At 38.7% G+C, this 21686-nt stretch overlaps 1 protein-coding gene across 20 annotated transcripts in view; it reads left to right on the forward strand.

The window, feature by feature from the left end:
• Positions 1-21686, forward strand: part of svila (supervillin a) — a 339560-nt gene that overhangs the window by 242104 nt on the left and 75770 nt on the right. For 13 of the 20 annotated variants that reach the window (XM_087987490.1, XM_087987491.1, XM_087987489.1 and 10 more), the window contains 4 exons: positions 2378-2510; positions 13333-13380; positions 18354-18431; positions 19317-19385. In XM_087987490.1, the coding sequence (XP_087843616.1) occupies positions 2378-2510; positions 13333-13380; positions 18354-18431; positions 19317-19385 (328 nt within the window). The remainder of the gene's footprint in view (positions 1-2377; positions 2511-13332; positions 13381-18353; positions 18432-19316; positions 19386-21686) is intronic. The other 7 variants (XM_087987487.1, XM_087987488.1, XM_087987498.1 and 4 more) reach the window with 4 other exon arrangements.

The raw sequence follows: 21686 nt of genomic DNA on the forward strand, positions 1-21686 counted from the left end.
TACTTCACAAATAGTTTCTACACTTCTCAGATTCTTTACTTCATTTTGATCAGGAACGTATATTGACTTATTTTAAAATGATAATATGTATCATTGTAAAGCATTAATATTTAAGCATTTAGTTCCATTGAATCAAACTGTAATATTTATATGCTGAGTGTAGTAGTTACTGACCATTCATTTAACTCACCTTAGAAACATGTAGGATGATTGAAAAAACTTCACTTAATTTTGTGGCTTTAAAAAAGAAATAACTCTGCCAATGTTGAATTGTATTTAAGGTACAGTTTTTTTTCTCTTGAGCAATGAGTCAATCTTAACAGATTATTAAGGTTTGGATATTGAGCAATTTGGAAGACTTAAGTATCAAAATTACAGGTTTGGAAAAAAATCTTCCTCCTAACTGAATTGTCAATTTGGGATGTACATTCGAGGCAAAGCAGTTTTTTTTAAAAAATAGGTTGAATAATTACACTTAACTTTGACTCCCTTAGTGACTATGTTAATTTATTCATTGAGGAACTGAGCCAGTGGGTCCAGAGCATTATAATTAACAGTATAATTACCCTTTTAGCAAGATGTTGGTATACCATGCTAATCAGTCCAACATGCCCTGAGAAGGAATATTGTTGAGATTCATTCCTGCAGGTAGTCAATTGTTCTGGGAGATGTCTAAAACACTAAATTTTTAACTATTTTTCTTACTCTTCCTTTCTGTCTCTTTATTTTGTCTTTTTTTTTCCCCACGCTCTAATACATCCACAATAGTTCAATTCCACTAGGATGCAGGCTGTGGGTTCTGTTATTCTCAGAAGACCTTTGCCATCCCTTTCTTTAATCACATGTCCTGGAAGTTGAGGCAGAAATCGTGTGATTGGAACACTGTCAGAAAAAGTCTAATAGTTCATAGAATTCTTATGATTAGCTCACAGAAGGAGGCCATTCAGTCCATCATGTCTATAGATATTCTTCGCAAGTGCAATTCAGCTGTTCCCATTACCACACCGTTTCCCTTGCAATCCTGCAATTATTTGTTCTTCAGATGGTTACCAATTCCCCTTCAAAAGCTCACAATTGTGTCCATCTATCTTGTACTTCCAGAGTATGCATCTCATAGCCTAATGATTCGCTACATAGGTCATATTACTGTGTCATATTGATTCTTGGCAACTGTGCAAAACATACGTCCTCCAGATTCCAACCCTTAAGCCAACAGGAATAACTTGTCTCTTATCTATTCTGCTGGACTCTCTCATTACTTTGAACACCTTTTATTAAATCTTGTCTCAACCTCTTTCCTTTATAGAAATTGCTTCATCTATCCATGTGGCAAAAGTATTTAATCCCTGAAACTACTCTGAAGAACTTTTTGTGCAACCTCTCTGAAGCTGTCATCTACTCTCAAAGTGTGGTGTCAAGAATTGGATGTGCAGTAAGATGTGCACTCCAACAATATTTCACCCATTATTATCTAAATAATCTCATTTTTTTTCTGTTTGCCCGTGTCATGATGCAAGCTTAAGAAAACTTGGCTTCTGTTTGTTGGAAAAATACAATTGTATAAGTTTGACAGGCCTCATATTTCAAGTAAATAGAACCTTTGCTGTTTTTGCAGCTGTGAATATTTAATAGATCAAGTTCTTTCTCTCTTGTCCCCCAAAAAGAATTGGCCTTGCAGTCTTGTTATTTTCTTTTGTGGGGCCTTCATGTTGCTTTGATAATTAAGGCATGACCAGTGATCCAATTTAAAATTCAGAATGTTTCTTACCAAAATATTTAGTGACCAAGTATCTGGAACACAATATTTATTTTTAAGAGATCTGAAAATAGTTTTTTTAAAATTAGCACATAGAAAGTGGTTACTCATGTCAGCTATTGAGTCTGCAAAAATCCTAAATTTAGTTTGTATAATAAAGAAACAATGACCATCCAAACCATTGCTTTGATTTTCTATCAATTCTATACAAAATTTATTGAGGTAGTACAATTACTGAAATAAATAAATGTGGCTTCATAAAATTTTATTCAAAAATTCTAGATGTTATATTCAAATATAAAGGTTCCAATTCATAGACTAGAGACAGGAAATACATTTGTGTAATGGCACAGCATAGACTTGCATTAGTTCACTTGGGCAGGCCTTGATAACCGTGAAGAACATCACATGGAGTGCACATGTACAAATAGGCAGAACTAAGCCTGTTCTCTCCTAGAAATGTTGTAACTTAAAAGTCATGAATCTTCTGAACTATTGGACCTTCTACATTGATAATATTGAGTATTTCAATTTCTCAACGATGTAATCTATCTCCTCTATTGGTGATTGTGCTGCTTAAACCTGATCATGTGACTTACGCCAGGACCTTTTTTCCCCCAGGATGGCTTTGCTGAAGAGAAGTGGAGAAGAAGACTGGAGGAACAGAATTAACAGGAAGCAGGATAATGGCAAAGTGACCAGAACCAGTCGCTGTACCCAGTTTCAAGAAACAGAACATTCTTATATTAAAAAGGTAATGTTGCTTACAAAATAAAATGTTGCGTAAATTGTTTCTAACAGAGTAAATAGCAAAAGCACATTCCTCCTTTTTTGGTTTGTGACTTTGGAATTTAAGGATGGAATGTCATAGACGTGTCGACATAACACATTATGTGGTTTTCAAAGCTGGAGAGAGCTGAATGGTCAGTGACACATTAAAAAGAATCAAGAACTTAAAATTATGAAGCACCTGAAACTGATTTAGGCATTTCTGATGAATCGCAGAAGATTAGTGTATGAGTCACAGAGGGTTAGTACGGAGGTACAGCAGGAAATGAGGAAAACTATGAGATTGTTATTGTTTATTCAGAGGGCGATGAATACAAAAGTAAAGTGGTTATGATTCTGCTTGGCATTATTAAGATCACATTTGAAAAACTGTATGCCGTATTGATCTCCTTATTGAAGGAAGGATGATAATACATTGGATGCAGTTCAATTAATGTTTATTAGAATAACTGCTGAAATGGTAGGTTGCCTTCTGAAGAAAGGTTGAACAGGCTAGGTTTATATGCACTGGATTTTAAAAGAGTAAGAGGCAACTTGATTGAAACATTGTAAGATCCCTGAGGGATCTTAACAGGGTGGATCTGAAAAAGATGTTTCGTCTTGTGGGAGATTATAGAACTAAACGGCCAATATTTAAAAATAAGGTCTTACTATTTTAAGACCAAAATGTGGATAAATTATTTCTCCAAGAGGGTTAGGTGGCTTTGGAGTTCTCCAAAAGGGTGTGGAAGTAGAGGCTTTGAATTTTTCCAAGGCTGAGACAGATAGATTCTTGATTATCTGTGGAGTGAAAAGTCAGTAGGGGTACATGTCATAGAGTCATAGAGATGTACAGCATGGAAACAGACTCTTCGGTCCAACTCGTCCATGACTACCAGGTATCCCAACCCAATCTAGTCCCACCTGCCAGCACCTGACCCATATCCTCCAAACCCTTCCCGTTCAAAGAACAAAGAAAATTTACAGCCCATGGACAGGCCCTTCGGCCTTCCAAGCCTGAGCCGATACAATTGTACTGTCTAAACCTGTCAGTCAATTCCTAAGCATTTGTATCCCTCTGCTCTCCACCTACTCATGCATCTGTCCAGATGCATCTTAAATGAATCTACCGTGCCTGCCTCTACCACCTCTGCTGGCAACATGTTCCAAACGCCCACCACCCTCTGAGTGAAGTACTTGCCACATGTATCACCCTTAAACTTTTCACCTCTCATCTTGAAAGCATGATCTCTCGTTATTGAATGCTTCACCCTGGGGAAAAGGCTTGTCTCTATCCAACCTTCATGATTTTGTAAACCTCAGTCAGGTCTCCTCTCAATCTCATTTTTTCTAGTGAAAATAAACCTAATCTACTCAACGTTTCTTCATAGCTAGCACCTTCCATACCAGGCAACATCCTCGTAAATCTTCTCTGCACCCTCTCCAAAGCGTCCACATCCTTTTGGTAATGTATCGACCAGAACTGTACACCATATTCTAAATGCGGCCGAACCAATGTCTTGTACAATGTTAACATGACTTGCCAGCTCTTATACTCAATATCCCGGCCAATGAAGGCAAGCATACTATATGTCGTCTTGACCACTCTATCCACCTGTGCAGCAATCTTCAGGGTACAATGGACCTGCACTCCCAGATCTCTCTGCCCATCAACTTTTCCCAAGGCTCTTCCATTCATTGTATAATTCGCTCTAGAATTAGTCTTGTCTAAATGCATCATCTCACATTTGTCTGGATTGAAAACCATCTGCCACTTTTCCACCCAACTCTCCATATATCCTTCTGTAATCTTTGACAGTCCCTTATGCTTTCTGCTACTCCACCAATCTTTGTGTCATCTGCAAACTTGCTAATCATACCAACAGTGCCCTCTTCCAGATCATTTATGTATATTACAAACATCAGTGGCCCCAATACTGACCCCTGTGGAACACTACTGGTCACCTTTCTCCATTTCAAGAAACTCCCTTCAACTACGACTCTCTGTCACCTGTTGATCAACCAGTTCTTTATCCACCTAGTTAGAACACCCTGCACACCATGTACCCATCCAGATGCCTTTTAAATGTACTAGCCTCCACCACTTCTACTGACAGCTCATTCTACACATACACCACCCTCTGCGTGAAAAACTTGTCCCTTAGGTCTCTTTTATATCTTTCCCCTCTTACCCTAAATCAATGCCCTCTAGTTCTGTACTCCCCCACTCCAAGGAAAAGGCCTTGTCTATTTACCCAACCCATGCACCTCATGATGAATGTGGAGAAATCCAAAAGGCTTATTGAATGGCAAGACAGGCTGAAAGGGTCAAGTGGCCTATTCCTGCTTCTAATTTGTATCTTTGTATGATATGCAGGAACTACTCCCATCCTCTTATTCAAAATAATGCCCAAGGACCATTATATCCACCTGAGAGATGGACCCACTTCTCATCCAGAGGCAGTAACACAACAGTAATGATACTGGACTGATAATCTAGAAATCTGGATGAATGCTCCAGAGACAGGAGATCAAATTCCACCTCAGTTACTGAGAAAATGTCATAGTCATACAACACAGAAACAGACCCTCAGTCTAACTCATCCATGCCAACCAAGTTTCCCAAACTAAACTAGTCCCATTTACCTGCGTCTGGCCCATATCCTTATAAACCTTTCCTATCCGTGTTTATGTCCAAATGTCTTTTAAATGTTATAACTGTACCTGTTTTTACCACTTCCTCTGGCAGTTCATTCCACGTACAGACTGCATTCTGTGTAAAGAAGTTCCGGCTCAGTCCCTTTCAAATTTTTCTCTTCTTGCCTTAAAAATATGCCCCCTAGCTTTGAACTCCTCTACCCTAGGGAATAGACTTTTGCTCTCTACCTTATATTTGCCCCTCATGGTTTTATAAACCTCTACAAAGTCACCCCTCAACCTCTCAATCCTGTGAAAGAAGTTCCAGCCTCTCCTTATAACTCAAATTCTCCAGCCCCAGTAACATCTTGATAAATCTTTACTACACTTTCTCCAAGTTAATAATATCCTTCCTATAGCAGGGTGACCAGAACTGTACACAAGAAGTTAACTAGTGAATCTGAAATAAAATGCTTGTCACGTTAATGTTGAGCATGAAAATGCTTGTTTATTGTAGAAACCCCAATTGATATGCTAATGTATTTCCAGGGATGAAATCTGCCACCCTTTCCTGGTCTGGCCTAAATCTAACTCTAGATACCCAACAATGTGACTGACTCACTATTCCCCTTTGAAATGGACAAGTATGCCACTCAGTTGGATGAAAACACTATGTAGGAGCAGGAATGGGCCATTGGGCATCTTGAGCCTGCTCCACCATATTAGGTCACAGCTGATCAACCATCTCGATGCAATATGCAATGATATCCCTCAATGTCATTGGTAAATAGAAATCTATCACTCTGTATCTTGAATTTACTTAATGACTGAACTTCCACAGCCCTCTGAAGATTATAATTTCAAAGATTCCTCACTCTCTGGTTGCAGAAGCTCCTCTTTATCTCTGTCTCAAATCTGAAACTGTGCCCCTGGCTCTGAACCCCACAGCCAGGTGAAACCTCTGTTCTGCATATACTCTCTTCCATTAAAAATGTTGTAAGTTTCTGAGAGATCACCTCACATTCTTCTAAACTCCACAGCATACAAGCTCTGTCTCATCAATTGTTCCTCATAGGACAGTCCCATCATCCCAGGAGTCAGACTGGTGAATCTTCGTTGCATTCTCTCTGTGGCAAGTAATCTTTACTTGGGCAATGGGACCAGATGTGTACAAGACTAGTGGGCTATACAATTGAAACAAGACTCATTTGCTCTTATCCTCAAATTTTCCAATAATAAAGGCTAACATGCCATCTGCCAGACGAATTGTTTACTACACCTCTTTTATTATTCATTCACGGATTGTGGCTAAATTACTGAATCAGGTGGGTTTCTACAGCATTTGACAGTGACTACATGGTTGCCATTAGACTAGTTTTTTTTTCCAATTTTGTTTATTGAATTCAAGTTTAACCATCTGCCATGGTTGGATTCCAATCTATGTCCCCAGATCGTTTGCCTTCAGTCCTGGATTGTCACAATAAGACTGCTCACTATTGAACAATGTATCTGAAAGGGAAATAGTATATCCTGTCCAACTAGCCCTCCATACTGGGTGCAAGTTGGGACAGCTGTCATACAGACTAGTCAAGCATGTTTTGGGTAACCCACCACAATCTACCTTTAATTCAGCTACTTATTAAGAAATCTCGCAGTCAGTCAAATACTGAAACAATGATTTAAACTTTATTCCATGCTGCAACCAAAATAAGACCCCTCAAAGTAAGCAAGTTAAATGTCTCAATTCTACTTACTATTATCCAATTAATGATGGAATTTAGCTATAACAGTACTGTGATATCCAGGGTTTAGTACTTGTGCAGTGTTGGTCTTCAAAGTTCTGATGAAGAGTTCTGGTGTTCAATTCTTATACAGTTTCTCATCCTTCAGGTCAATGATGTGGCATTATGATAATCTTTTAGATTCTTTACTCCAAAGTATTGATTATGCTTCGACTGCTCTGCAGCATGCTTCCTTATCCCCTCTGTTCCTTGTAACATTTGGTCTTTACTGTCTGTTTGAAGACCCAGCCTATTTTACAATTAATTCCTTAATTTCTTCAGCTGGGCGGTCATTTTTCCTTGTGGCATGAGGCAGCCAGTTATCGAGCAGGTGTCAAAACAGTTTTGTTCATGACGCTTCAACTCTTCCTTTTCCCAGGCATGGCTCATTGCTTTCAATCTCCTGTATAACAGCTTGCCTTTGTCCCTTACCAGCTTATTCCACACAGAGTCATTGCTGATCTCTTCATGTGTAATAGTTTATCTTTCTCGATTCTTTTAATCCATGAAGCTTAATTAAAGTTCTGAAGTTTATAATATCACAAGCAGCAAGGTAAAATCGCCATTGTCCCAGAGGACCATTAGAGAGAGAGAGAGAGAGAAAGAGAGAATTGAGGATTTAACCTCAGGATTTCCATGTATCAGGCAAGTGGAGAGGTTGAGAAAGAGAGTCTCTTACGGTAAACTCAACCATTATAGGAATTCAATCCAAATTGTTGGCATTATTCTGCATCACAAACCAGCCATCCAGCCAAGTGAACAAACCAAACCTCACTAATGTAAACATCCTCACCAAATCATACTTTACATCCAATGTTGCAGACTACTCCTCATCCCTGGCCTTGTCCTATACCTTTGGCAGGAGAAACCCACCACAAGAGAGATCCTAGGAGCAACCTTCTCTCTAAGCTGCATACATGTTCCACACACGGCAGTCAAACTGGGCCTGGAGAAGGTAATGAGGTAGCTCAGGAAGATGAAACCTACTTGACTTCATCTTCATTAATCTACTTGCTTTGCATGTATTTGTCGATGACCATGTTGATAGGAGTGACAACATCACAGTTGTTATGGAGGCCAACTCCCATCTTCACACTGAGGATGCCTTCCATTGTGATGTGTGGCACCATTCTCATGCTAAATCGGACCAAATCAGAATATATCAAGCAATTTATAACTGGGCAGTGTGGCCCATCAGCACAAACCACAAGGCCAGCATATCCATCACTTTGCCATTACCATCAAGTAAGGGGACTAAACCTTGTTGCAGTGGGGAGTGGAGCTGTGCAGTTCTGCCATATCCAATCACAAATTGTGATGTAAAATTAAACAATTCCCTGGAGGAAGAGGAGGAAGACGTTCCACAAATATCCCCATCCTTAATAATGGGAAGCCCAGCACATCAGTATAAAGGACCACACTCAGACATTTGTAACCATCTTCAACCAGAAGTGCCAAGTAGTTGATTCATTCTGATTCATGCATTCAAGTCGTCAGGAAATTTGATTCGTTGTACAAGATATCAAGAACTGGCTGAAGGTACAAAGGCCTTGGGTTCTGCCAACATCCTGGTTATAGTATTGAAGACTTGCAGTTCAGAAATAGAAGTGCCCTTAGCTGAACTATTTCAGTGCAGCTACAGAATGTCATCTAGTTAATAATGTGAAATACTGTCCAGATTGGATTCATGACAGGTAGGTCATGTCTGAAAATTGAATTTTTTGAAGAGGTGACTAAGGTAGCGAACAAGAGAATGTCTATAGTTGTTGTTAATATGGACTTCCAGAAGTCATATAATACAGTCCTTCATAAGAGATTGTTCCCATAGATATGATGGCAAATTACTAACATTGCTGAGAAATAGTTTGAGTGGCATGTAATCAAGTTAGTACTCAATGGCAGGATGTGACTGGTGGTGTCCCTTGGTTAAGGCCTCAAGTTTTAACATTATTTCTTACCATCTTGGATATTAGCATAGAAACTGCAAGAAAGTGAGGACTGCAGATGCTGGAGAGTCAGAGTGGAAAAGTGTGGTGCTAGAAAAGCACAACAGGTCAGGCAACATTTGAGGAGCACGTTTGGTGCATGTCCCAGAGACGTTGTCTGAAACGCTCTGCAAGTAGACATTCAGTCTCCCCGATGTAGAGGAGACCCCATTGAGAGCACGGACACCATGGCCCCACCCCTATCTGTGTTCCACAGAGACCATTCCCTTTGTGACTCATTCATTAGGACCACGCCCCCTACCAACCCACCCTCCATACCCGGCACCTTCCCTTGCCGCCGCAAGAAGTGTAAAATCTGCGCCCTCACCTCCATCCAAGGCCCCAAAGGATCTTTTTGTGGCAGAGGTTCTCCTGCACATGCACCCACTTCATCTACTGTATTCATTGCTCTCAATGTGGTCTCCTCTACATCGGGAAGACAACGCCAACACGCGGAGCATTTCAGGGAACATATCTGGGACATATGCACCCAACAACCCCACCGCCCTGTGGCCGACCACTTCAACTCCCCCTCCCACTCCAGTAAGGACAAGTTCTGGGCCTCCTTCACTGCCAAATCCAAGTCACCCGATGACTGGAGGAAGAACATCTCATCTTCTGCCTTGGGACCCTCAAAAACACAGCATCAGCATCAACTTCACTAGTTTCCAAATCTCCCCTCCCCCGACCCTCCAACTTGACACTGCCCTCTTGACCTGTCCTACCCATCTATCTTTCTTTTCTCCTATCTGCTCCACCCTTCCCACTGACCTATCACAATCACCCCCCCCCCCCACCTGCATCCATCTATCACCATCCCAGCTACATTCTCTCTTGCACTACCCTCGCTGTCCTATTTATCTTTCAGAGCCCCCCCACCATTCCTGATGAAGGGGTTATGCCTGACATGTCAAACCTCGTGCTCCTCGGATGCTACCTGACCTCTGCTGTGCTTTTCCAGCGCCACACTTTTCAACAATAGCATAGAAAGTCATCTATCCAAACTTGCTGATGAGACAAAATTAATCAGCATTGTAGACAGTGTAGATGATAGCATAAAACTACAAAAGGTTGTTGAGAGACTAGGTGAATGGGCAAAACTGTGGCAGATGGATTTTAGCATGTGTGAGGTTATTCATTTTGAACTGTGAAACAATGGATCAGCATACTTTCTAGATGCTATGAAGGTAAATACAGTGGATGTCCAAAGAGGAGTTGAGGTGAGTTAAGATATCACAAACAGGTGCAGAAAATAATCAAGAAAACTAATGGAATGCTGATGTTTATATCTAGAGGACTGAAGTGCTAGGGTGTCGAAGGATTGCAGCAGTTATACAAAATCGTGATTTGACCCTGATTGGAATAGTGTGAGCAAATCCAGAACCACACCTTAGATTGACTTGGTAGGAGTACAACATAGGTTTACAAGATGATATCTAGACTTCAGGGGACAGCTTATAGAAATTAGGTCGGTTTTCTCGAAAATTTAGATTAGGGATGATCAGATCAAAGTCTTCAAGATAGCCCACCACATTACCAAGCAGTGCATTCCATAGCCTGTCTGCTCACTGCATGAAAAGGTCTTTTTTTCTCACATCTTCCTTGCTGCTTTTGCCGCCTTGTTCCTTTTGCAGGTGAGAACAGTTTCTGACTATTTCCTCTATCCAACATGTTCATGACATTTTCTACCAAATGTCCTCTCAGGCTCTTTCCCTCCAAGGAGAACAGTCCCATCTTCTTCCATCTAACCTCATCACTAAAGTTGTTCTTCCCTGGAATCTTTGTTAAATCGTTCCCTCATTCTCTCTAATATGTTCACATCTTCCAATGGTGTGCCACCCAGACTTGTACACAATACTCCAGCTGAGTTCTAAACAGTGTCTTATGCAAAATAATCTCCTTGCTCCATTACGCTAAGCCCTAGTAATAAAAGTCAGCATACTGTATACTTTATCAATTGTTCTCTCAACCTGTCCTGCCATTTTCAATTATCTCAGTACATATGCACCCGGGACCTCAGCTCCTGCATCCCTTTTGATTATAACTCTTATTTTATATTTTTTTATCCATGTTCTCTATCCCAAAATGCACTGCCTCATGCTTTTCTACATTGAATTTCATCTGCCAACTGTCCACCGACTCCTTATGTTTTTTATTTGGAGTTCTACATTATCCTCCCCACAGTCAATTCTTCTAAGTTTGAGACATCTGCAAACTTTCGAGTTGCGCCCGCTCATCAAGATCTTGATGATAATAATACATAGAAGGAGAATCCAAGTTCCAAATGACCCCAGAGGAATTCCACAAGAAACATTTCTCCAGTCAACAAATATCCATTTACTGTTTACTGTCTTCACTATCACAGCACCAATTTTCCATTGACCTTGCAACTGGCCCTTTTATTCCTTGGTTTTTAACTTTCCTCAAGTTTTTTATGTTGCTTTGTTAACTGAAAAAGTCCAGTGTCTGCAACAATAGATGTAACTTATACTCTGATATTTGAAACTTCGCATGAGGCTAATCTGTGTAACAGACAAACTATTGTTGAATACCCCGCAGACCACATCAAATAGTAAATGCAATCAAGTGAAATGCAATGGATTTCTCAGCATTCTAAGCAGAACAAGTATTACCTTGCCAGTGGTTTTGCAGGTCACCATGCCAATAAACTTCTTTATGCTTCTAGTCCTGCCAATCTGATGTTAGAACTATTTGCTTCAGGATCCAAATCCGATCTAATGCTCGATGTATTTTAATTTTCACAAAATAATCTGCTAGAAGTAAATATCTTGTCATATGCAAAACCCTTTTCTGAGCATGAAAGTGTCAATATCCAGGATTGTTCCATTGTCCAAGGACAAGGCCAGCAGATATGTATACCACCACCTTCCAAGACTTGGAAATATATCACCATTCCTTCACTGTCGTTGGGTCAAAATCCCTCCCTAATATCAACGTGGATCTACCTACAGTGCACGATGAACTGCAGCAGTTCGAGGAGGCACCTCACCACCACCTTCTCATGGGCAATAAAAGCTGGCCCAGCCAGTGATGCCTATTTCCCCCAATGAATAAAAATAAGTCCAATTGAAAACTTAATTTAGCTTTATCTTTCACCCATCAGTAAACCATTTAAAAAATATTAAATAATAATTACCTGAGTTTCTGATAAGTTGTTCGATGTAGTTTACTTGCAATGCAGCCTTTCAAAAACAGTCTCGTATTCTATCTTGTGACCAGAGGTAAACAAGCAGTAATTTTTTTTAAGATGAGCTACAAAATTGTATAGTATGGTGCATTACATAATTTCTGTTGGTGAAAAATGCTTTCTATTTCCTAATGATATACTATCATCTCAATTAATCTGGCAACAGTTTGTCATTTTATCTGAGATTTGAAAGTGGCTGGAAGAGGGCGTCCGATGCTATTGAATGCAGTTGTTGGTATCTTTCTCACAATAATATGGTAGTCTATGACGTAAAAGGAAGTTGAGAGCCAAAAGATTGCCAAGGAGATGAATATAAATTTGAATTGTTATTGTTCAGATCAATTAATAAGTCAATTACTATAGTTTTACCTGGGTGCACAGCTACATGCTGTATTCCTTTGGAAAATTATATGGCAATGGAGCAATTTTAGTTTGAGGAAATGAGTCATGGAGGATGGTGGCATAGTAGTCATGTCGGAGGACCAGTATATCACAGGCCCAGGTTAATGGCCTGAGAACATTGGCTAAAATCCCACTGCAGCAACTCATGGAATTTTAATGTAATTTATAAACCTTGAACTGAGATTTGGTCTCAGTAACTACTGATGTGCATTACACTGAGTTGGGTTAAAATCCTGGAACATTCTTCCTAACAGCACTGTGTGTGTTGCTACACCGCAAGGACTGGAGCAGTTTAAGAAAGTAGCTCATCAGGTATCAGCAAATGTAAATCAAGTGTTCCTGCACTTTTAATAGCCAGACAGCTGCATCTGAAGAGAGGGGTGGAAATGTTCAGCAAAGATTGTATCAACCTATCTAATATTGCTGCAAATTAATGCATTAACAAGTTGATGTGCAATTCTCATGTAGCATGCAATGAAAAATTCTGAAAAGAGTCTCAATGAGTCAAAGCAGTCATTTTATAAGTCTGCTTCACCCAATTTTCTAGATTTAATGGTGGGTTGAAGTCCATTTTAAAGTTTGCTCCACAGCAAAGCTTTTCCTTTGGATCTCAGTGATCCATTTCTCAGAGTTAACTGAGTATGCACGGAGCCACTTGTTTGGTCTTATCTCAATCATATATTGTAAAAGATTTGTATGTGTATCAATCTGGGAGTTTGACTTCATTTATCAAATTTGCAATGAATAGCATGCTGAACTGTTTTTGCCATCTTTCCCTTTTGTCTCAACCTGTAGGACAAAGGAGAGGTTACTGATGACATCTGTGTTTCTAATCAGCTCTGGGTAAGACCAACAATGCCCGTTAGGGATTTAATAGGTGTTTGCTTTTTGCATTTGTTTGTGTTTTTGGCTGTTGTTAGGAGCAGAATGCTATATTCCATTCTTACTATCTTTAAATGGCTGCTTTTCTGTCGGTGATTGTGAGCTTAAATATAGCTTCAATCTTTGCCAGATAATGTATGAAGGATGATCCAAAATTTGTATAAATAAATGCAATTACTTGACTGTGGAAGGAAATATTCCAAGTGAGGGAAAGCTGATCCAGTCAGTGCTATGTTAGTGTATTTGTGTCTGTGTTTGTAATGTGTATCTGTGTATCTGTAACCTTTGATTTATCCTTTTAGTCAAATCTTCTAACAATTGGTAGCAGAGTCATAATTAAGACATGTTTTGACCTTTGGAAGAAAGGGACATTTTGGATAGCTAAAGGATCCACATGCAGCTGACAGCAAGCAATAGAACATTCTCTTACCTTTTGATTTCTAGAAGAAAAATAGCCATTTTCCCTGCAGTGTATTTTTGTGCTATACTGCCACATATTGAGAATGAAACACATAATAATAGTATTAAATCAAATCTGCTCCACTGTTCAGTATGATCATGGCTGAAATTTGACTTCCAACTTCACTTTCCAACCTTCACTTTCTGAGAGACCTAAAGTATGTTTTTACCAGCTTTACGCATCTGATAGACTATCCACTTTGGGTACAGAATTGCAAAGATTCCCAAACCTTTGAGTGAAGATAGTTCTCTTCACTTCAGTCCTAAATGATCAGTCCCTTATCCTGAGATTGTGCCTCTGTGTTTTAGCCTCCCCAGCAGGCAAAAATGATCTTTATTTAACTTGTTAAACCCTTACAAAGTCTTGAATGTTTCAATTGTTTTGATTCGATCATTGTGAATTATTCAAAACTCCAGCAAATATGGACCAAATTTACTCAGCCAGTATATGATACCAGTGAAAGTCATTGCACTTTTATTGCATTGATACCGAATTAAAGATGCATATTTGTTTCCTCTTGAACATAATACAACAAACTAGAGTTTGAAGTTGTAGCCTTTAAATGTTGTCATATTCATAGAACGTAGAAAAGTACAGCACAGAACAGGCCCTTCGGCCCACGATGTTGTGCTGAGGATTATTCCTAATCTAAAATAAAATAACCTAACCTATGTACCTCTCAATTCACTGCTGTCCTTGTGCATGTCCAGCAGTCGCTTAAATAACCCTAATGACTCTGCTTCCACCACCACGATTGGCAACACATTCCATGCATTCACAAGTCTCTGCGTAAAGAACCTATCTCTGACGTCTCCTCTATACCTTCCTCCTAATATCTTAAAACTATGACCCTTGTGCCATTAAATCCTGCCCTGGGGAAAAGTCTTTGGCTATTGACTCTATCTATGCCTCTCATTACCTTGAAATGATTCGTATAGATTGTAATGCTGTGAGTTGAGAAGTAATGCTCCTCCTTCCAACTTTTTGCCATTGAAATTCAAACATCCTTCATAAGAAGAATTCTTCGATGCATGTTACATTCTTATAGGGCAGAATAAGCCCATGCATCTACATTGGAAGTGCCTTTTGTCCTACCTGTCCCCTTAGTGTAACAGCATCCTTGGTTGTAATCATTATGAAGCTTTGATGTTTACTTACATGTTTATAAATTATACCAAAGGAGGATGGGAGAAGACTGTGTGATTGTTCTACATAAAGTTTGAGTATGTATAAATGTTTGATGGGTTATTTAGTCAAACTTTGACATGAACTGGGTTTGAGATTTAGTGCTGTAAATATTTAAAGAAATGTTAGCTTCAATTTTGTAAAATATCGAAGCCATCTGTGAGTAAAATTGATGATGTTGGGATATTCATCGCAAGTTTTAGTTGGAGCTGAAGGCAGTAGCTACAATCATTATCCTTTCAAATGTTGGTTGATCACTCCAGTTTTTGTATGATGACTATAGGTGGAGAGAGAAGGTAAGCAGAGCCATGGAGATTTCACTGTCATTTGAGGTTTTCTCTCAATTACTACTCAATTGGGCATTGCACATTACTTTTTTTTGCCCAGGAGTTGTCTATATTCTTTATTCCTCTTAGAATTGTAATTCTTGTGTGAGTGCTGCATTAGCAGTGACATCTCACTTTATGGTTATCCAGACCTTTGTCTCGGTATTTCCTCCTTATTCTATTACCGCAATTGTATATACTTTAAGAAATTCCAGTAAAGGACGCCGTTTCTGCTTTTGTGTGTGATCAGGTTATGCTCCTTTCCCTTCAGGTTACACATTTTTAAAAAATGAACTTTTATCTGGCCGGCGGGGGGGTGGAGTGGAATGAAATGAGTGTTACAAAAATGGTATTGATTTTTACTTTTCCTAATACTGATTTCCATATGATTCTTCAGATTGTTTACTTTAAGGAAAGAGTGACAACTTGTTTCCCTGAACCCATAGAGAGTCACACAATGTCCTTATCTAAATTTAATAAACCATTCTGCTGTTGATTGTAAACTTATACTTATGTAAGTAGTCGTGATTTGGTTTTGGAGTTTTAAACACAAGGTGAACTATTAGAAGAGTTAAATAATTGAGTCTTTATTTACAAGGGTTTGATGGCTTCAGCTGTAATATTTTTTATTTGCTGGCAGAAAGCTATCCAAATAAATTAGGTGAATTATGTGCCTTTTAATGAAGGTTCATTCTTCATATGGAGAGCATCTTTCCTTGTGGAAGATTCTGGAACTGAAGATCACTACTTCAATGACAAGGGCTCACCTATTTAAGACCAAGATGGGAAGAAATTATTCTGTAACGGTCAGGTGTCTTTGGAGGGCTCATCAAAGAGGAGTAGAAACAAAGTCTTCAAATCATTTTTGAGTCAGAGGTTGAAAAGTTACAGCAGATGGAGGAGAGTGGATTTGAGATTACAATCAGATCAGCCATGGTCTGATTAAGTTGCACAGCAGGCCTGGGCTGAATGGCATACTTCCCCATGTTTGTATGTTCATACGCTTGAAATAATTTGTACCTATTAAAACTATACCAATGAAGAATGTACTGCTGAATACTAAAAAGGTATTGTAAATGAATTGATCCATTTTCTGAAGAACTCTGTGACAATTAACCACTTGGGAATGCTTTGCTTTGATCTCCTAGAAACTGCAGTTGAAATGTGGCACAGTAATTTTGGTGTACAATTGTTAAAATAGTTATACACACAATTGGGAAAGCTGTAACTTGTCTCACTATGCATTGGAGAGGAATTCTTGAAAATGGTAGTTACATCGACATTTGACTCGGATCAAATATAAAATATTGGAATGAACATATGGACATAGAAAAAAAAGAGTTTGCATAGAGTGCCTCAAACCTGATCAGATATTCAATAACATCATTTAATCTATACATCAACTGGATTTATCAGTCATTGGTGCATACAGCTTAGTCCCCTTACCTCATGAGCAGTCTGCTGATATCCATCTTCGTATTTCAAGTAGTGCAGTAACCATATCTTTTGTGATGAGTGAATTCGAGATTGCTGTTGCCTTTTGTTAAAAAAGTGTTTTTTGACTTCAGTCCTGGCTATAATGTTAAGGTTGTGCACTCATGTTCCAAATATCTCGTCAGAGGAAATGGCATCTCTGCATCTCCTCCACTAAATCTTTTTGTCATTTTGAACAACTTCATGGGATCCCCCCTGAATCTTCTAAATGCCAGGAAATATGAAATAAATTGAGTTAATGTGCTTTCATAATGAAATTGTTGAAACCCAAGTATAATTCCTCTCAGCACTCAACATTGATTTTATTTTTGTGTGTGCATTGACCTTAATTTGTGAAGTACTCTTTGAGGTGAGGATGCAACTTCACTGTAAATGGAGAAATTAGTATTGATTTGAAGTTATTTTAATGCTGTGAAAATGCAAGAAGCAACCTTTTGGTAATCAGATAAATATTCACTCCAGTTCAGTAACAATGGGAGATATCTCTGTCCTCGCTGAGTAGCATGTTTGGAGGCAGGGAGGGTATTTAATCAGCACAGTGCGGTGAGTGTCTTCCTGCCATCTTCTGACTTCCACCCTGATATAAGTCCAGGCCTGGAAGGCCCATGTTAGACTCTTAAGGTTCACTTGCGACCTATAAGTGGACAAATAATCATTTTAAGGGCCTCGTCCCACTGTTGTAATGTAAACCTGTTGCAGGTGGGTTAGTCATCATGAAACATGCACAGAAGATAAACCTGTGCAGACTGGCTGATTCCTGATTTTGCAGGCTATTCTTAAACAGGGAAACATCGATCTCTTGCCTGGTCTACAGCTAGCAGGTGAGAGCCCTGTGACTTCTACAAGGCTTACACAAGGTTTGCTTTCACAAGAATTTGGTTATTTTCTCAAAGTTATTATAGCTATCGCCATTAAAATGTTGCTGCAGTTTTGTGCTTATAAGTTCTGCTTTAAAGCTTGGCTGTATTTGAAAAGTTTTTATATGTACACCTGTCAAATATTGTTGGCCTGCTTTAACTGGATTAATAGTAAGTGATTCCTTTGGAAGCTGCTGTGTTTTGACTGAAAGCAGATTTCATTATCATTATTTTAAAAAATCACAGTTTGAATGAAAAGGGCCTTCACTCGGAGGAAAATGAGTAACGGTTGTTTATTCTTTCTTCAATGTAATGATACGGTCAGCACTGTGGAAGCTGCCTGTGCTGTTTGCTAAAGTATCTTGTGAAGTTCCGTGCTGTTGCCAGTTTAAATTTGAGTTAATATTAATAAATCTCTCAGTAGCTATAATTTTGCATGTCTGAAGAAATCAACAATGCTGCTGAATGTATTTTTGGTAGTAATTGGTTAATGTGTCTTAGTACACCTTGTGCCATAATATTTGATTTAACTGTTAGTGCGTCCAAGGATTTCTTTCTCCATTAAGCCTTTTTTTCTTATTTCTCTTACTCTGCATTTGCTCATGTCTGTAGGAGCCTGTTTATTCTTCTACTTATTCTCCTGTCCTTTCTGCTGCCCATACATGTCAGTACATTGTGCATAGTAACCAGGTGAGCAATGGGTTTTCACCCTTTGCATGAGGTAAAATGCACTCCTGCTACTGAATATTTCAGCATTGCTACCTTTTGGCCACATTTTTTGAAAGCTTTGTAGATATCAGCTATGAAAATATCCTTTTCCATTTGAGCTGATGGTTAAGTTTGACTATATAATTAGAATTCTTTTCAACAAGCATAGTCAGTAATCGCCAACAGAATCACAATGTTGCTGTTTTATATACTGCCAAAGAACTGCATTAAATTGTCATAGCTTTACTCTCACCAAAGTTTGAAAATGTAAGAATTTCTCAATTTACATGCAAAAGGTTCAAATAAAACTGACCCTGCCACATTATTTGCAGAACCAAGTTAGATATTCAGAATTTTATAGTCAATGGAAAATTGTTCTGATTGCTTTTTATTGCATGAGCTGCATTTGTATAATTTAAATGGTCAGAACATTATCCTTACTATTACATACTGAGATGAATAGCTATTATTTTGACATCCTGAAATCTACCTCTGGCAATTACCAAAAATTGTATAATTGATCAATTGTCTTTCACGTCAGTGCTTTTGCGAGAAAACAAAGTCCTATGTTTCTAAGTTGTAAACTTACAAGAGTTTGCCACACTAAATTTGAATTGTAAACATTCAACTTTGTTTTAGGAATAAACACAAAATCTTATTAAACAGTTAAAATTAAATTTTGGAAAAAGTAACTGTTTAAATTTTCACATTTTTTGAAATGAGATTTTTTTTTTAAAGCTTTTGAAAACGTTTGAGCTTTGATCCTGCTCGATTATGCATATGGCTGAGTTGTTTGATCTTGCTACCTCTACTTTCTGCAACCCATTTTTTCTGTTCTATTTTCCACTGTTCTTTTCCTTTTTGAAGGTCACTTGTGGTAGTCCCAGGAAAACAAGTCCTCAGCTATATGATGAGCGCCATCCTTGGAGGTGGAAGGTGAAACAAAACATATTTGTGTTATAGAAGTGTTATTTTGGCATTTCTAATTTTCTTTTTGAAGAAGGATTGCATGTGTGGAGCTATACTAGCAACCAAAACTAAACATGGGCAATCGCAGCAAGATCTCTGCACCAAATTTAAAACTCATTTTTCTGGTCAAGCCAAGTTGTTATACAAAAGTAACTCTGTTTCATAAATTCCCATACTGGCTGTAATGAATATTGCAATGATATTTTACACTATTACAGTTCTAAAAATTGTCATGTTATCCATCACAGCGGGTGAATACTCATCTGAGAATTGCAGATATCGGTGTTTCATTAAAGATCAAATTTTGTTTAAATTTAAATGCAGCACTGTTCTGCTGAATGTAGTGCATATCAAATAGGCAGAAAAAAACTAACAAATAGGAAAGTACTATCTTGATGAAATAGTGACCCACTGTTGATAATTACTGCACCGAACAAGTCTCTTGAAGTATAAGAAATTGAAACCAAAATAAGCCCAAGGCCCCATCAGACCTACTTTGCCGTTCAGTAAGATTGAGTTTCAATTTCAACATTAAAATCAGTTACCATGCTATTGCTTCATTCTCTCTCTACCCAAAAACCTAGCAATCTGTGTCTCCTTGCCTGAGACACATGACCTCTAGTTCCAGACCCTCCAGCAGGAGAAACAACATGGCAGAAACTAGAGTATCTACTGTGTGAAGCCTTTCTAGAACTTTTTACCTTTCATTTTATTCATCAGTGCCCTAAGAATATAGCCCCATTCTACTCAATCTCTCCACACAGGAAAACTTTCACGTCCCAGGAATCAGTCTAGTGAGCCTCTATTGCAACTCTTCCAAGGTAAGTATATTCTTCCTCGGGAGGAGAATAAAACTGGGTGAAGTTCTGTAGGTGTGATCTTCTAAAACTCTGTATAATTACAGCAAAGCGCTCTTACTCATAGGCTATTTGCAGAAAAGTCTAACTTAGCATTTGCCTTCTTAATTGCTTGCCATATGGCAACAGGTTTCTAGTATTATCATGTAAATAGGAAAAGAAACATGCAGTTGACGAGGAACAGAAGTCACATTCAACCGTATTAGGTTCCTGAAGTTACCAATTTAATATCAAAGCTGAAATATCTTGAAGTTAAAACCTCACTGGTTCTCTTAAAACAGTCTCCATCTCTACAGTGATGCTCATGAAGAATACAGTGTTTTGTACTTTAGAGTAAAAGTCAATTAATTCAAGCAAGAGAGAAATAAAATGTGAAAAAACTGAAGATTTGCGTTTTGTGCTGAAAACAAATTTACAAGTATACATTTTGAGGAGTTCTTTGAAAATTATAAGGAATGGGGTTGAGAGAGAGAAATGGATGGGAGCTCTGAAGATTTAGTGAACAGTGGCCGTTATTAGAAGAGAAAGAAGACTATGTTTAACCCTCTGTTAAAGGAGTATGCACAAAGTCTTGAGGTAAAGAAAATTACTTATGAACAATGGGATTAAGCTTTGAAGGGACTTGGGTATGAAAATGAAAAATTTCAATTTGCTAGAACACATTGAAGTTTGGACAGATTGTGGGTAACTTGGAATATTAGAATTTGAAGCTGGGGATGTGGTCTGTGACTTTTCTCATAATACTGGGAAAATAAATCACTAAAAGAAAATTGAAATTGCAAAGATGAGGAAGGAAATAACCTTTGTAGCAGAGCAGAATGAAACTGAATGTTGAATTGGCCATTTACCCAAGGTGCTGTGTTTCCTGCACCACTATCAGGTAGTGATGTTCCCAGCCCTAATCCTTCAGATTGATAACCTTCCTTCAGAATGGTTTTATAGAACAAAGAACAAAGAAAACTTACAGCCCTTCAGCCCTCCAAGCCTGAGCCAATACAAATGTAATGTCTAAACCTGTCGGTCAATTTCTAAGCATCTATATTCCTCTACTCCCCACCTACTCATGCATTTATCTAGATACATCTTAAATGAATCTACCGTGCCTCCTCTACCACCTCTGCTGGCAACGGTTTCCAAACGCCCACTACTCTCTGTGTGAAGTACTTGCCGCGTGTATCCCCCCCCCCCTTAAACTTTCCACCTCTCACCTTGAAAGCGTGACCACTCATTATTGAATCTTTCACCCTGGGAAAAAGCTTGTTTCTATCCACCCTGTCTATACCCTTCATGATTTTATAAACCTCAGTCAGATCCCCCCCCCCCTCAATCTCCTTTTTTCTAATGAAAATAAACCTAACCTACTCAACCTCTCTTCATAGCTAGCACCTTCCATACCAGGCAACATCCTCGT

This window comes from Chiloscyllium plagiosum, unplaced genomic scaffold, assembly GCF_037043375.1.
Source record: "Chiloscyllium plagiosum isolate Xiang-an unplaced genomic scaffold, Cpla_swu_hap1 HiC_scaffold_5, whole genome shotgun sequence".
Classification (NCBI taxonomy): domain Eukaryota; kingdom Metazoa; phylum Chordata; class Chondrichthyes; order Orectolobiformes; family Hemiscylliidae; genus Chiloscyllium; species Chiloscyllium plagiosum.